Here is a 17,367-nt window from a genome sequence, read left to right as displayed (position 1 = left end):
ATCATATTTGAATCTGAAGATTCTCCCAAGAGAAATGCCAGGTAAAAGGAACTGGGAGTTGTTCTGCAGCAGCAGCTCTGTGTGAAAGGTATGTGTCAACTTTCAACTCCATAAACCTCTTGGTGTGAGGTACCTGGATGGCTCAGTCGGTAAGCTTATGTCTTTGGCTCAAGTCATGACCCCAGGGTCCTGGGCTCAATCCCTGCATCAAGCTCCCTTCTCAGTGGGGAGTCTGCTTCTCCCTTTCCCTCTGCATCCTCCCCGGCTTGTGGGGGTCTCTCTCATATAAATAAATAAAATCTTTAAAAACAACAAAAATAAAAAAACCTCTGTGCTACCCAATCTTAAACATAGACACTCAACTACAGAAGCCTCATCAGCACAGGAGCTTCCAAGCACCCAACTATAGGTGGGTTCAGAAAAGTAATAGAACTGGTAAATGGTTATGAAATAAGATCTGATGAAATCCTTCAGAGAAAGAGATCTGTTCAAGGAGAATGGGTTAGCCACCAAGAGACTAAAAAAATTTTATGTACCAATACAACCTTCATAACATGACAAATTTAAACTATCCATTAAAAAGTAAACTCTCATAATAGTAAAGATAATTAACTACTGAGGCTGAAAGATTCTTTCCAAAGCTTAAAAACTGAGGAGGAGCAGCAGCTCTAAAATACACCTAAGGTAGTAGGAAAGCTAGAAGCACCTTATGAATTATCCAAATTCTTCTTCCAGGTTGCATGGAAAATTATTATGGCAATAGTCTTTTGGATGCTTGCTGTATTATTAAGCAGTGCTAAGGCACAGATGCTAGTGTTACCCCTCCCAGTTTACAGGAGAAAACTGAGGCTTAAAAAGAAGTAACTTCAAACTTTCTAGAGCATAGGCTTTAATTTCCACCATTTAGCAGCTCTATGTATAATATCCATCCACTGTTTCAACTAAAATCAAAAGTATATGAAGATAAAACCATCAATCTTACTACAGATTATCCTGAAACATCACCTGAGAACATCCTGCTAAAAACTAAATCTGAAGACAATATGATCCCCTAAGAATCCTTTTATCTGTTTTTGTTTGATTAAAAGCAATTACCATGGGATGTTGACCCTGAATGTAGATACATTTCTTTTAACATGCTCATACTCAGAATTCTGCAAAGGCTTATTCTAAGCAGTAACTTAGAGAGCTAGTGATCTAAAACAGAAATCTCACCTTTGCTGAAGTAATTGAACTGAGGAGTTTACAATCCTTTTTAAAAAGATATGAGAGAGAGAAAGACAGGGGCGTGCATGTATGACTGTGAGCACAGAGGGGTGGGGGAAGGGGCAGAGGGAGTATCACAAGCCGACTCCCCACTGAGCATAAAGCGCAATGAAGAGTTTGATTTCACAATCCTGAGATCATGACCTGAGCCAAAATCAAGAGTCAGATATTTAACTGACCGAGCCACCAAGGCGCCCCCCTCTTTTTAAAACTACAATACTTTTTAAGTGGCCTGTATTTTATTAATGATTCTACCCAACAGGAGTTTTGGACAAACCATTGGATTGGGTAAAAAATGGTTAATACCTAATCAGTTACAGTGAAATACAGCACCAAAAGTGCATTTACTACTTGTATTTTAACAAATTCAAAGAAGTAAGATACAAATGCTTTTTAACTTTTAAGGATTTGAGGCTATTTTCTTGGTCAGTTTTCTCTAAAGTGTCAGTTAATCTTCAAAAAAAAAAAAATAAAGTGTTAGTTCATCTTCAATTCTTGAAAAATTATTAGAGGCATCCAGTTATCTATAAGCCCCACATGTCCAAATTATGACCTAAAAGAACTAGGTTCCAAAATGTTTGGAAGCCTTCTGAATGTCAGAATGCATTTCTCTCTAAGATACATTAAAAATACAGCTATGTTTGCAAGACAGTTGACATATGCCAACTGAATAAACACAACTAAACTAGAACATATATACATTTTCCTCCACAGAAATACGCTTTTACAATTTTATCTAGATCCAATCTCTCATGAGGCTTCGCTAAGGTCTACAGTCAAAATATTCATACCATTACAAATATCTATTAAATACCCCTATTCTGGTTTAATAGGACTGACTGAATAGTATTAACATAGTTTATGTTTCATCTGAATATGTTATCTAGAGAAGATTTTATAGTTTATTATGGTAATGTTTTATTTTTAGTATTCAAGGGGCAAAATCATTCTAGCGTAAAGTCAGAAATCTTCTAAGTTAAATGAAAAACCAGAATTTTAAATTTACTTCAGTAGTCCTATTAATTATTAATCTCCCAGACTTGTCCAAAAGATCACTTGTAAAGATAAGTCACTGTTACCAGAATTGGTGAAATAATCATTGTCTACAGAGTACAATTTATAGGGTTAAATTGAGCTTATCCTAAAAATAATAGGTATAGATCCTCTGTAAACTATTTCATTAAATATCCCATGATTTCAAAGCACTATTTCATGTACTAAGATAATGCCAATTTAACCAAAATGACACTTATTACAAAATGCTCCCTGAAGATCTTTTCAGATGAGGATATACAATATACCTCAAACTATTTATTTACCTCTAAATTCCTCCCAATACTTTCTCTGCCTCCTTCCTACTCCATTTGCCCAATATTCAAAGTCCTGACTGGTTAACTACTACATAAATATACAAGTAAAATCTATTACACTTTAATGGCATCACTGATCTTACTAGCCATGGAGTATCGTAAAAAAGGAATTCCTGAAATCACACCACCACGTACAGAAACTGAAGAATTTCACCCTACCCTGCATCTCCCTCCTCTAGCCATCAAAACAAGCATTTTGGGGTAGGAAAGTTGGCGAAGTATACATTTTTTTCAACTGAGAAGTGAGAACCCAAATTTTAGTCCTGACTGGTTGACCTTGACCAAATCACTTAACCTGAGAACCGGTTTCTTGATGACAATCTCTAAAGTCTGTTCTACCTCTGAAATTTCATCACAGAGGCCTGGGATCATTTTACTATAAAAAGTTATTTCCAAGTAGTGAGAGCCAAATTCAGCTTCAGGAGACACAAGGCAGTCTCTTTGGCTATGTTTTTTTTGGATGTGGAAGACCTGTCCCAGAATCCATAGGAATATAAATAGTTCTTTGTCTTCCACCATGACTTATTTCTCTATTTGCATATCCACTGTGACTTTTTCTTTTTTTGAAAGCAGTAGCCCACTCCCCTTAACAATGTATAAGAACACAAGAAGTTAAAAAAAAAAGAACACAAGAAGTTGGTGCCTGTGTAGACTGAAAAAGGGGAATTCTTAACAACCTATTTTAACAAAGATTTAGTCCTCCTGTTCAGATACTTTCATTCTTTAGCTGTCATGTAAATAGAAAAATCCCAACTTGATGTGTTTTTACAAAGTAATAGGTGAGAACTTTTATAACATTTTTTTATTAGTGAGCTTTCTGACTCCAGACAAAGGAAAAAAAAGTATTCAGAAATACAAACACTTCATAGAAAAGGAAAAAAAAAACCGGTTAGGACAATGGGCATCAGATTTGGACATGGTGGCTGGAAATTACTTAAACATTCCTAATTTTGAACAAAGGTAATACGGGACATGAAGTTATAAAAATAAGTGACCCCTAGGCCCACTCCCATACTTAAATGAAGTCTGAACCTAGAAGACACGAATGTCTCTCTATTCTCATCCAGCTGTCTGTCCGGGTATAAGGAGCTAATGAAACAAAAATGACCACATAACATTTAATTATAATAATCACCAAATTAATCCTTTAAAATTCAGAAAATCTATACACTACTCTCTACATATTAGCATTATCTGCCAGTCTCCTGTCACTCTTATGGCTTGTCTATACCTCAATGACAGTCAAAATTTTGCTCATCTCCATTTTCTTTTTCTAAACTGAAAATTCAGATGTGATCAGAACAAGCCCCATAAATATCAAGCTACACACTGCTTCTCAAAAAACAATTACTATAGTAGCTTTTAGGATTTCTCCTCCCCCACTACTCACCCTTCAGGCTATCATCTCAGCCCTAAGCACCAGAAGCCCAATGCAAATAGATCCTACTGCTTTTCTCCTTGTGTATTTGATGTTAAAGGAACAAATCCCAATACACCACAACCTTCACTCAGACTAATATGGCATTCTACTTGCCTGGCAGGATCACAGATCATAAATTCCTCAGAAATCAATCTGCAGAATAAAGCACGGACAACAACACTCAGAAGAACCCTGCCTAGAGCCTAAATTAAAAAACAAATCAGCTTTTAAGAGGACACCATGTTCCTCCCTAGGGAGCACAATGGGGCCAAGAAAGAATCAAAACAGAATATGAAGTCCTCAGATGAGGTATCAAACAAAAAAATCTTCAGGGGAAAAAAGTTAACTGGTCTCATAGTAATAAAATGATCCCTTATCATGACAACACAAACTTTGACAATCAGTTACCGCAACTCAGCCCACAGCTGCTAATGTATTTCTCCACCTACTTGATGCCAGAGGCACCTGCTGAAGACAAAACACGTTTACATGTAAACTCTATTTCAACAATCCCCAAGAACTTAAAGCAGGAAAGAAAAGGTGGTAAGGAAATTTACAAAGAATATCACATACACAAATAATACCCAGCTACTTTTACACTCTAAAGGGGGAAAAGGCAGCAACAAATGACTGTGCCCTTCACAGCCAAATGAAGAACAAACATACTGTTTTTATGTGTCTGATTTTTACCTTTACCTGAAGTTCTCCCTGGAGAGACAGAAACACGACTTTTTCTTGTACGATTTGACTGCTGGGGTGTTGGGGAATGACGAGTTTTTGGCGGTGGAGTTGCTGGAGGTGATGGCCTATGCCTTCGCCTCGGAGGACTTGCTGAAGGAGATAACCTACGAGTTTTTCGAGGGGGACTGGATGTCCTCTTAGGAGGCTTCTTTGGCGGTGACCGGGAACGAGATGAAGAGGATGATGAGCTACTTCCAGACAAGGATGCTGATGAACGTCGTCTTCTGTGGAATAAAGTATTCACATTCATTACCTGTATTCTTGTCAAGAACCACCTTACAGGTATGTACAGTTTACACAAAAATACAGCTATTTTTATCCAACTTTTGAGTTTATGTAGCTAAGCACATAAATAAATTTTTAAAAAATGGGAAACAAAACCACACAACCTAGGACAGGAAACAGCTAGTTCTGAGACTAAATATGAGTAACTTATTCTGATAAATGCTTCTGTTTGAGTTGTCTTTTCAGTTATAAAACATGTCACGTTGAGTGCATACAGTAACTAACCAGTCTCTTTTTTCCTTAGGAATATGATCACTGTTTGGAGTTTGCATACAAAATTTGGGTGACAAAAATATTTTCCATTTAATAGCACAATGTCGAACAACCTTTAGGTTGCATTTAAAAAAAAATGTGCAGCAGGATTAGGAATTCATTTAGCTACATAAACTTAGAAGCAGGGGCCTCTCGAATTCTGCGGCAAAATTTGTGTAAGTTCTGTTGCAATTATGTGTACCTGCAGAATTCACCTTTGGCGGAAGAATTCCTGAGAACCTGAAAAAAAGAAACCCTACCTTAAGTGTGAGATAAAAACTGGCTGAAAGGGAATCTTACACAATCTGCAAAATATTTTGACTGCTAAATGGCTCAGTAAGCACAATTAAAACACGCTGTTTGCAAAACTCCAATATAAGAAATAGCTGTTTCCACTAATCTTGTACTAGAGAAAGCACCAGCATTATTTTTCTCCTAAAAACGAATAACTAATTTTAGAAAAGTGTGATGTCTAAATTGACTGACCACTGACACCATTTGTCTCATTTGTCAGTAGTAACATCAAATCTATCATTTTCAGCAGTAGTCATAAAAATGGTTGAGTGTATCACGACAATCCCCTCCCCAAATATTTCCTTTTGAAAAAATATGGGACTCTGAAAAGGCTTACAGAAACAAAAAAAAAAAAAAAAAATCAAGGAACTTATTTGCCCTCTCGATTACCAAGTAGATTCATTTTCCTGCAAAAAAACTTAAAAGATTCAAACACAAAAACTTCTGTGCTCAGTATAATCTGAAGCACAATCATCATGGCTCTTTCCAAGAAGTCAAGAAGGTACAAAACTCTGCAACCAGTGCACCAGGCCTTTACTTTGGGAAGATTTAGCCAACAGTCTTTTTGTTATAAAAGGGACAGACCCAAACATTTTACCCCATGCCAATTTTAAAATAATTTTTTAAAAAAGAACACTGGTACTGACAGGTTTACTTTTATGTTTAATCTGTTAAAAAATACCTAGATACCAAACTGCTGAAAATGGCTATATCCATAGAATGGGATTAAGGGTAACTTTGTTATTTGTTTGAAATTTTATAAACACATCTCTATTAACGAGAAAAAAACATTCTAAACAAAAATTTGATTACATAGATTATTTTAATATTGGTAAAAGTAGCTTATTGGCTCTGTGATCATCTGCTTTTCAGAAGCCAGTGATAATTAAGATCCAAAGGAATAGGGTGTGTGGCAAATTCCCTTGTTCCTAGGACATCTTGGGGTCAAAGGGTAACTTAATACAAAACATCAGTAAAATGGTAAATTTGCCCCCCCCCAATACTGCACTAGCATTGCACAATTAAACCTCAAAGAAGAGGCTCTTTAGAAAGCATCACTTAATAATATCACTCATGAGCTCTTTATTCTAGGGAGACACTAATTCAAACATTGCCTAAAGCAAACGTGGTGTCCTTTCATGTACTGACACTTCCAAATTAAAAAAAAAAAAAAAAAGGAAAAACAGAAAAAGATAAAGAAAAAAAGGAAAGGAAAGGGATAGATAAAGAACAAGAAATAAAGAAAGCCCTCACCGTCTCACTGGAGATCTACTCCTTCTATGCCTGGGTGGAGGTGGCATTCGTCTTGGTGGGGTTCTTCTGCGAGGAGATGGCCGCCTTCTCGGACTTGGCCTCCTTCTAGGGGAGTATGATCTGCCAGAACAAACAGAATTAGGACCTGAATAAACAAGAGCAAGGGACGAATTCCTTGATGCAGCTTTCTCAACAACTATATATATATATATAATTTTTTTTAAAAGATTTGATTTATTTATTCATGAGAGACATAAAGAGAGAGAGGCACAGGCAGAGGAAGAAAGAGGTTCTTTGCAAGGAGCCTGACATGGGACTCAATCCCAGGTCTCCAAGATCACACCCTGGGCTGAAGGTGGTGCTACACCGCTGAGCCACCTGGGCTGCCCAACAACTAGATTTTAAAAATGGACTTCAAGGCATACCATTTTCCATTTACGTAGAGATTTTTATGGTACACAGAAAGTGTCCTCAGATTCTCTCTTTAAGTCCAAAGAATAACACTTGTACTAAATGCTTTCTACTGCTCTGAAATTATTTATCTAATTCTACCCAGAGGGATGCCTAGGTGGCTCAGTGGTTGAGCATCTGTCTTTGGCTCGGGTTGTGATCCCGGGGTCCTGGGACTGAGTCCCACAGGGAGGTTGCTTCTCCCTCTGTCTATGTCTCTGCTTCTCTGTCTCTCTCATGAATAAAATCTTAGAAAAAAAAAAAATTCTATCCAGAGAATAGCATGCAAAACCCAAGATCTATGTCGATCTTGAAGCCATAGCTCACCTTGATCGGGATCTATGACGCCGTCTAGGTCGAGTATGAGAAGGAGAGCGAGACCGTGTCCGGGATCTTGATTTGGAACGTGACCGAGATCTTGGTCGGGTCTTCTCCTTCTCCTTTTCCTTTTTGGAATTTTTCTCCGGAGTAGGTTCTTTAGGCTCTGGTACAGGTTCGGGTTTGGGAACTTTCAGGATGTCACTGTATAAACAGAAAACTTATTTTTTTCCTTTTTCAGCTGACTCCTAAGTCATAACATAATGACATAGTATGATTTTTCTTTTTAAAATGTTCTCAGGGGTGCCTGAAAACAGGGTGGCTCAGTCAGTTAAGTGTCTGCCTTCTGATCAGGTCATGATCCCAGGATCCTGGAATCCTCAGGCTCCCTGGCTCTGTCAAATAAATAAAATCTTAAGAAAATAAATAAACAAAATTAAATGTTTTCAAAATCCATGGAAGACTTCTCCTTAGCCCTAGATATATACACATCACTGAAACTTAAAGAGGAAGTAATGATCCTAACCACATACATTTTTAAAAGTACAAAGCTGTCCACAATATTGGAGAAAAAAGCAAATTACAATATATAAAATATCTGAAATAATACAACCACCTGATAGCAGTGGTCACCTTCAGGGCATTTACTTAAAACTCTTCTGTAGAATTGGAATCTTTTCAACAAGCTGATTTTATGATTTAAAAAATATAAAAGGGGGGGATCCCTGGGTGGCTCAGCAGTTTGGCGCCTGTCTTCGGCTCAGGGCGTGATCCTGGAGTCCCGGGATCGAGTCCCACATCGGGCTCCCTGCATGGAGCCTGCTTCTCCCTCTGCCTATGTCTTTGCACCCCCCCACCTCTCTCTCATGAAAAAAAAAAAAATATATATATATATATATATACATATATATAAAAGGGAAGTAAGTAATTTTACGTTTGTAATTCAATTATATTGGCAGCCAGTTATTAACAGCCTAAACTATGATATTTATAAATGAATTTTTATATACTTGCCTAGTAGAAGTGGCCTCTTGTACTGAAGGTTCTTTTACTTTCACTGATGGTTCTGGGAGCTCTGGAGTTTTTTCCTTCTTTTCTGGAGCAGGGGAAGGACTCCGGCTCTTGGTTCTGTGACGGGGAGATCGAGAATGACTGCGCTTTCTCTCTCTCCTGACAGGGGAAGATCGTCTTCTAGGGGAAGGAGATCTGGATTTGCGTCTAGGATGAAAGTAATTTTTTTCAGGTTTTTGAATAATGTGGATTGGGAGAGATCAAAGGGCAAATTAATCTTTTTAATTACACCACTGTTTGTTATACCTGAGAAATTCCTTGTGAAAATAAGATATCCTGTCATATTTCCTTAACAGGGGAAGGGTCAAAAGAAAACCAGAAAGGCAAGCAAACAAAGGGTAACAATATTTTCCGGTATACCAGTTATAAGAGGAAAGCACTGACCCAGGACTCTAGATTAGATTTTTAATCATTCCTAGGGATGAGGAGACCAAAGACTAACTTTTCAGAGGAAAAGAATGCTTGAGAGGTAAAATGATATTCCCTAATAGTAACTCAAGTCCAACAAAACAATTTAAATGCAGAGATCCCACCACAGAGTTTGTTAGGTAGTCTATATATTTTAGAAAAATGACTAGTGCAATTAAAGTAATATGCTCTTCAAAAGAGAAAAAAAAAAGTCAAACTTGCATAGTCTTTGAAAAAGACCACTTTCCTTTACAATTACAGTTTCTCTAACTTGAAGTAAAACAGCAGACCTGGTTCATCAATAGTTAACCACCATGATGTGCTTAACTCTAGAAGACTGCTTCCCTGATAAGGTTTTAATACCAAATATATAAATAAAAATGGACAAAGAAATCTCCTCCTCCCTTTACTAATTCCAGCAGATTTATGAAAAACTTAGAACTCTAAAAATGAAAGCCTAGGAGAATTCTCACCTTTCACCACAAATACAGTAGAAGCTGAGTCGTGGGTTTAAAAATGGGAACCTAACCATAGTCTCATTGGAAGGAAGAAGAAAAATAAGTGATCTGTTTTGGGTTCAGTACAACCATCTAAGAAAAGCAGAACAGGGAATTAGGTAAGTATAACACAACTAGCTAATGGGCACAGACTTCTAATAAAAAGGAAAGAAAAAGAGTAAAATAATTCAATGCTATATTTAAACAAAAGCAATATGGTAAAAAATAAAAATCTAGATTTTGATATAGGAATTAACAGTTCTATTATTCACCAAGATTTTAGAGACAATTATTCTAGTCAAATGTTCGGTCTCAAACAAAACTGATGTATTTCAGGCTACAGACAAGCCTTATTCAGTCCATTGTGAAAACTGAACGATGGAAGAAGTTCTCTGAATAGTGCTGTTAGCTTCCTTTTTATTCTGTGCAATTTTCTACACACAGAATACTTGCAAAACATCAGGTATGCATGCACTGCATTATACCTTCTTGGGCTTCGAGACCTCTCCCTTTTTTCTCTGCTGCTTTCTTTTTCTTCCTTATCCCTCTTATCCTTGTCTTCATCTTGCTTTTTCATAGATGCCAACTTTTCTTGTTCAATCTGCAAAGATCAAGTTTTCAAAGTAAACACAGCTGAACATTTGAGATCAACAAACTGAAGACTTTGCACCTCTCATAAACATCAATGCTGTAAATCATCGGCCTCTGCTTTTCAACAAGACTACTCTCAAGTCTACTTAAAATTGTGATTTAACATACATTGCCCATATGAAGAACCTGCGCTTACCTTTTACATTGTTACTGAAGTTCAATTTTCTTTTCAACTTAAAGTACTCACACCATTTTTAAATAAAGTATGTATCAAATTATGGGACTCTACAAAAATGACATTTTATGAAAATATTTTATTTTAGGAAGAAAGAGAGTGGGTCCATGTGTGCACATGGGGGGGGGGGGATAGAGAGGGAGAGCAGCAGACACCCTGCTGGGCACAGAGCCCTCAGGGGCCCGATTCCACAACCCTGAAAATCATGACCTGAGCTGAAACCAGGAGTCTGGACACTCAACCAACTGAGCCATGCAGGTGCCCTGGAAAATGATACTTTAAACTCACAATGTTTGGGGTTGGGTTTGGGGGGAAGGAGTGGAGAATAAAAACTGAATGGTCAATATATTACAACAAAGCAAAAAAACATGCTGATCCTAGCCAGGTCATGTAAAATTCAAAGGTCTTAGCAATCTGGATACCACGCTCTCAAATCAACATTACACAAAAGAGAAAAGTCTTATTACCTGTCTTTGTTTTATTTCTTCTTTCTTCAGTTCTAGAAAAGCAGAAGGGATTCCAGCGATGTTTTCTTGTGCACTTAAGAGCAGGGGCCACAGTTCTCCCATAAATTCTCTAGCATTTTTTCCATTCAAAAACCCAGTCAGGTTGATTTGCATCATTTTGGAGTCTGGATTCTGCAAAAAGACATGACAGGAAGAGAAACAGGTTATTTCAAAACAAGCCAACCAACCAACCTAAAACTCATTAAATTAGTATTTTTTAAGTCTACCATAGGGGCTTAAATACATATATATTCTTTACTACTTAAATAGTTTTCCCTAAGTTTCTCAGCAATATAATCTCTAGCACAGATTACCAAATTCTCTCTCACTCTACCAAAGCATCAGAGCAGCCTGTTAATCCTTTGTGGATTTCGTAAGTATTTTTAGACTACGTGGCTGTTAGTGGGCCTTACATTTATTAACTTTAAAAACCATCATGAACATCCACAAATTCCTGCATTTACTAACAAGGAAAATGTTTGCTTGCTTGGGAATTTTCCCCCAATGAGAAATTGAAAAAGTACATAAACTGTTCACTTCTCTAACATTATTAAGATAGCTTTCTATAAAATATCTACCATCCAGTTATGAAAACTAACAAGTTATGCATGCACTCTGTAACTTTTGAAGACTAAGCTGAAAGCCTGAATACTATATAAAGAAAATCTATTATAACAATGCCTCAAATTCTCAACTGTCCACAAAGGGCTAAGAGGTCAAGTTTTCTCAAAAATAACTGGGTTTTTAATGCTAAATCTGTTGGTCAAGCAACAAGGTCCATATAACAAGCACAGCTCAATAGCACAAAGCAAGTACAGATTCCAGGTGTCTTCAGTTTCTTCTTGGAACCTTGGGGGTTTGGAATCGCCAAGTCCCCTGTAGAGAAAGATGTTCCCTTGGCTTGCTTCCGACTCCCTACTGCAACTCAACCACCTTGAGTTTAATGTTATATCATTTATCTAAATTGCAAAAGACGAACAAGCAATAATGAGTACACAACCACAAAAAAAGAAAAGATTGTTTAAAAAAGTTCTAAACTTTAATCTCATGCTCACTACAAGGGGAATACTACCAGATACTTAGGTTTTAAAAAAGCACTAAAATACAAATCAGTAAAGCATTTCTCCAATAAAATCTATCTTTAATCATCATTTTAAAAATGGTTTCCCACGTTCCTGGTTTTCTAAGTAAAATGTATACATTTTTAAGGAAGTGCTTTCTTAAAATTAATCTTTAAAAATATTCAAACCAAAATGTAATTACCAAATTATTTTAAAAATAGAAATACCTTATCAGTTGAAATGCCAACTGTTCTGTCAAAACACAAGGGCGAACTCTTTGGGAAAAGGATTAATGTAAAGGTAAATTCACATTGGTATATTTGCCAAAAAGGTCATATGGTACATCTTACGATTATCCTTTGGGTTGTTGTGGCAAAACAACAAACTATCTTATAATAAAATTGTTTTTTTATACATCAATTGTATCGTCATCTCATGAATGAAGAAAGGAATAAACACATTAACTGGTTCTAACAATGCTGCCAACTTATTTCAGTCTGAAGTTTAAGCATAACGTAAACAAAAAGTCTGCCTAAAATGTTAACTGATGACTAGCTGACATGCAGCTACAACTAAAGACTTCAGTTACTTGATTATTTTAAAAACAATATCCAATCAAATCAGAATTGCCCCTCATGCTTCACATAAACGTCCATCTCATAATAGTATTTTTAAAGAGCAGTGTCTAGATTTACCCAATTGCTCTTTCCTGTTTGTGTTTTTTTTGTTGTTGTTGTTGATGTTCGGCCACTTTACACAACTCACCTCCAAACACACACTGCATCATCAAGGGAGTTGGGTCAGAGCGACATTGGGACACTCACTCTGCTGTGACCTAATAAGGTGATGGTGCTATACTTCAGACGCAAGGAATAACTTCCATTTTGGTTCAGGCCTTTTAAATCATAAATCACATTATCATTAGAAAATTGCTGTCAAAGTAACTTAACATGTAACAGCAAAATTACAAACAGTAAGTTTGATTTTTCACCTGTGTAGCTTTCAAAACTATGTACCTTCACTAAACTTCCAGGCTTAATAGTTGTTTACAAAGTGTTCACAACAAACATTGTAAAATAACCCTCCTATATTTGTATTCCATAGAAAAATTCAGTCTCCATAGATTCACAAAATTATGTCATATATTCAGAAATAAGAGTCATTTGTGTATTATTACCTTCACTTCCAGCTGGTTGAATATAAACTCAATCACAACATCATCTTCAAACCCAAGGATTTCCGTTACTCGTTTTGTTATCCAAGGCTTTATAACCTCCAAATTTACTTTGCTCATGTCCACCTGATAAAACATGCAAGAAATTCTTGAGTACTAGGTTTATAATCCTAAAAGAAAGCTCATTTAAGAGTTTTGTCCAACCAAATTCCTTTTAGCTTATGAAATTTTTTGGTGTAGCAAGGTACAATTTGGTTCATTCTTGTGTGGTTGTGATATCTTGTGTGTGTTGTTGCTAAAAGGTGGAAAATGTTTCATTAAAACAGCCCCAAAATGTTTGAATCAACTATGCTATGGAGGTGCATAGTTTTATCCAGAAGAATACCTTTTTTTCTAGGCATTCTGCAAATTTCAGCTGCTTCAGTAGCTTCTTCTGTTTGTTGCTGAACCGATTATCCTGTTCTGCACTTGTTCCCTGCAGGAAGAGAAACACATTTTAATTAAGAGCTCAAAGTTAAATTCCTACTTTTTATCAGCTAATGATGGCTATGACCTTTACAGTAGAAATAGGATAATCAAGAAATCACCTCACAGCTAATATTCATAAGAGTAAAATGTATACTCCTTTCCCAATGAAGCATTTAAAAAACTTGACTATATTTAAAAATTACAAAATATAAGCTCATTGCAACAAGTCAAACAATATAGCAGTATAGAGCATAAAGCTAAGCACCTCCCCCACAACCAACTTAAGTTTGAAGTGTATCTTTTTACACCTTTTTCTATGTTAAAAGACGTTTAAGGCTTTTTATAAATGAGAACACATTGAAATATTTACTATACTTAAATACACAATTCCAAACAAGACCATTAAATTTCATCCTCTTGTGACAACCAGTAGCAGGCTTGCAAAATTACTGTGGCAATGCATATATGCAGGGCAAAAAAGGAAAAACAACACCCTAGGACTCTATTCACAACTTTAAAAACTTGGAATGCAGGAAAAATACGGGTTTACTTTAATTAGCTCAATTTCAGCACTGACTTTGGAAAAATGAGAGCTTACAAATACTACCTGAGACGATTAAGTGATCACTAATTAGGCTGCATTTTGTCATTCCAACTGAACAACATAATCAAAGTAACTGGCTGTTATGACCTGAGATCTACTGATTGGTTTACTAAGCTGGCCACTGTTCCCTGAAAAGTGATCAAGAAAATTCTGTTTAGGAATCTAAAGAACCTGGATTAGAACCCCAATTCTGCCACTGCTTAAGCCACATGACTCAAAGAAGTTCCTTAACCTCTTTGAGAATGTTTCTTTATTTGCTAAAATCTACTTTGCAAGGGCTGTGTATCTCCAAAATAATGTATGTAAAGCAATTGGCATGTGGTGGTTGTTCAGCAAATGAAAGCGATCATTTCTATTTGAACTGAAAAATTCAGTTTACTATCTGGCTGGCAGTGCACTAAAAAACCAAACTGCCCTAAATTCTTTTAACGCAGTTTAAATCCAGTCAACTCCTCTAAGGAATTATAGGTAGTATATAAAAACCCACACCCTTTTCTTTTAGATTTTTTACTAACACCAAAGCAAAAATTCATTTTAAAATTTATCAACCACGTTGTTCTTTTTCTCTTGGAACTCCTTTCCCTTGGAAGTAACAACAACAACAAAATCAAAAGAATAGGCTTTTGTGTCCACAAAATACTACATTTGGATTACAAGAATATGGACTACTTCAAAATACTTTGATGGTAATTAGAAAACAGAGTTCATCAACAGCATGGAAATGTTAATAATAAGCTCTCAACCGAAACTATCATTACAGAAATAACTACAGTATTGTTTGCACAAGGTAAAACAAGTAACTGTCTCTTTTAGGTAAGTGCTTGGAATAATACCGCAACTTTTGATGAAAAACTAGTAGGCACATTTAAAGCCAATTGAAGAATTTCAGTGTCGGGTTTAAAGTGCCAAGAGTTGTGTTCTTTGAAGTCTTGGTCTTCCCTTCTTCCAACCTCTTCCTTTAAAACACGCAAACCGCGCATTATACGCTCCAGGGAGCGGAAAGAGCCAACGTACATTACATACAGAGTTCGACCAAAACCCACAGGTCTCTAATACGGTGGTCCTGCACTAAAAGCATGTGCAAACTAGTCCCAGGAGTGTCACTTCCCACCCATCTACGTCTCTTCTAGGTACGCGTTTCCTACCGGAGTGCAATTTGGGACTAACAGGCTCCAGCACTACCAGCCTGGTAAAAGTCTGGGCCCCGAGCACCAACTTCGACGAGACCGCTCCCCCGCCTGCAGGTGTTGGGCGCGCGGCCCCGGGAGAACCTAGGTAAAGGGGCCCCCGCTTTCTCCAGCGGACTTCAGAAGAGTTAAAACAAACGGGGTGGGGGGGTGGGGGGGCGGTGTGCGAGAAGGAGAGAGGATCCTCCCCCCCCCCGCGCCCCTGCCTCCATACACGTGCACACTTTGTGTTGCACCCGCTGCCCTTAGAGTCTCAGGTTCAAACGTTCCAACTACCTATTATCGGAGTTCCCCTCCCTAAAGGAATATCAAATTGGGCGGGAGTTCCCGCGAACTCTGACCCCGCGCCTCCGCGAAGACTTAGGACCAGGAGGGAGAACGGGGGGGGGGGGGTCGGCGCCGCTCGCTCTCAGAGAGAGAGAGAGAGAGAGAGAGAGAGAGAGAGAAGCCGCTGAACGCCGTTTCCTGCCCTAACACGCTCCCCCGGGGCGGTACCCCAAAACCGTACTCTCCAGGATCCTCCCGCCGCCAGTCACCTCAGGGCTTCCCTCCGGCCTCCCCCCAGGGACTTCCTCCTCGCGGCCCGACTAGGCCCCAGGACCCGGCGGCGCGCGCGGCCCGGCCTGCAGGCCCCACCAGGCAGGCGGGCGGCGAGGTACCGCTCCGGCCCATTCCCGCCGCCATTTTCCGGCGACCGTCGCTGCCGCGTAGGGGGGACGATCCCGGAGGAGGAGACTGCGCAGGGGCGCACCGGTCTCTCCGCCGCAGGGCAGGGGGGAGCGTCCGCCGGCGCGGAAGATCATCAGGATCTTCGAAGCCTCCCTCGCTGGCCACAGCCGACCCGAGTTTAGGCCCCTTACCGGGCCTTCTCGAGGAGCCCCTCGCCTCACCGCAGATCCCCGCGCTTCTACTTACGCGGAAGAATCCCGCGTCCATCTTGCTGCCTCGCTCGGAGATCGCTCCCTATCCCAAGATACACCGCGCCGCCGCGACGGAGGGCGGGACCGGCGAGGAAAGCCGAGCGCCGGGACGCAGCGCGCGCCGCTCCACCCGCCCCTCCCGCCGACACGAGGCCGCGCCTGCTCAGTGCGCTGAGCCCCCCGGGCGCGCGTGCGCACGCGCGCCCGGGGGAGGGGCCGCTGCCGTCTCCGAGGCTCCCCAGCAGCCAGTCCGGGAGGAGGGTCTCGCGATCGCAGCCAATGAAGACAGGAGAGGGAGCCGTCGGGCCGCCCCGCCCTGCGAATCCTTTTGTGGCGCTGGATCCGCCTTGTTCGCTCAGCGTGACTTGACCCATCCTTCGACCCGTAGTGGAGGAGGCCTCCCGCCCTGGGGGGAGGGGTGCGTGTGCGTGTGTGTGCGTGTGTGTGTGTTCCAGGGAGCGATTGAAGAGGAAGGCTGTTACCTCAGAGTGACGCGGGCGACGCGGCCCGCGCGCTGGAGCGAGGCCTGCCGGCCTCTCGTGTCACCGTAGAAGTTGTGGTTGTGTCGCTGTCACGCGTTTACCGGTGACTAAGACCGACTCTCAAGCAGTCGAGCTGTTGGTAACGGGTGAAGAGCCGGCTCCTCGCTCGCCCCCGCCGCCGTCTTCACACGGCTCGCCCGTTTGGGCGGGAAGCGGGCGGGAGAGCCCCTCTGGCCGGGTCTCCTCAAGTTCCCTCCCGGACGCGCACGCACGGCCGCTCCCTCCCCCCCTTCCCTGCTCCGCGGCGGGGGCGGCGGCGGCGGGGGCGGCGCTGGCCGCTCCGGGCTGTGGGTGCCTCGAAGGCCGCCTCGGTGCTGACGACGGCTTGGGCCTCCAGCTCAGGCGCGTGTCCCCGTCCCTGAGCCCGTCCCGGCAGCTTCCTGCCTGACATTTCCGCTTGGATACGCCTCACGGACGGCTCGTGGCCCGGGACTGAGCTCCCCATCCCCTCCC

At 40.2% G+C, this 17,367-nt stretch overlaps 1 protein-coding gene across 16 annotated transcripts in view; it reads right to left on the bottom strand.

Annotated features, from left to right (window-relative positions):
• Positions 1-17,104, bottom strand: part of SRRM1 (serine and arginine repetitive matrix 1) — a 31,091-nt gene extending 13,987 nt beyond the window's left edge. For 4 of the 16 annotated variants that reach the window (XM_055331654.1, XM_055331658.1, XM_055331655.1 and 1 more), the window contains exons 1-9: positions 16,368-16,465; positions 13,579-13,668; positions 13,197-13,319; positions 10,920-11,090; positions 10,112-10,227; positions 8,665-8,868; positions 7,660-7,854; positions 6,883-7,002; positions 4,747-5,021 (exon numbers count right to left, since the gene is read on the bottom strand). In XM_055331654.1, the coding sequence (XP_055187629.1) occupies positions 4,747-5,021; positions 6,883-7,002; positions 7,660-7,854; positions 8,665-8,868; positions 10,112-10,227; positions 10,920-11,090; positions 13,197-13,319; positions 13,579-13,668; positions 16,368-16,388 (1,315 nt within the window). In that variant the 5' untranslated portion in view covers positions 16,389-16,465. Of the gene's footprint in view, positions 1-4,746; positions 5,022-6,882; positions 7,003-7,659; positions 7,855-8,664; positions 8,869-10,111; positions 10,228-10,919; positions 11,091-12,784; positions 12,912-13,196; positions 13,320-13,578; positions 13,669-15,988; positions 16,008-16,367; positions 16,467-16,854 lie in introns of those variants that run through there. The other 12 variants (XM_055331656.1, XM_055331660.1, XM_055331657.1 and 9 more) reach the window with 7 other exon arrangements.
• Positions 17,105-17,367: the final 263 nt, after the last annotated feature.

The sequence above is a fragment of the Nyctereutes procyonoides genome, unplaced genomic scaffold, assembly GCF_905146905.1.
Source record: "Nyctereutes procyonoides isolate TBG_1078 unplaced genomic scaffold, NYPRO_anot_genome, whole genome shotgun sequence".
Taxonomy (NCBI): Eukaryota; Metazoa; Chordata; class Mammalia; order Carnivora; family Canidae; genus Nyctereutes; species Nyctereutes procyonoides.
This window is presented reverse-complemented; position numbering and strand designations above follow the sequence as displayed.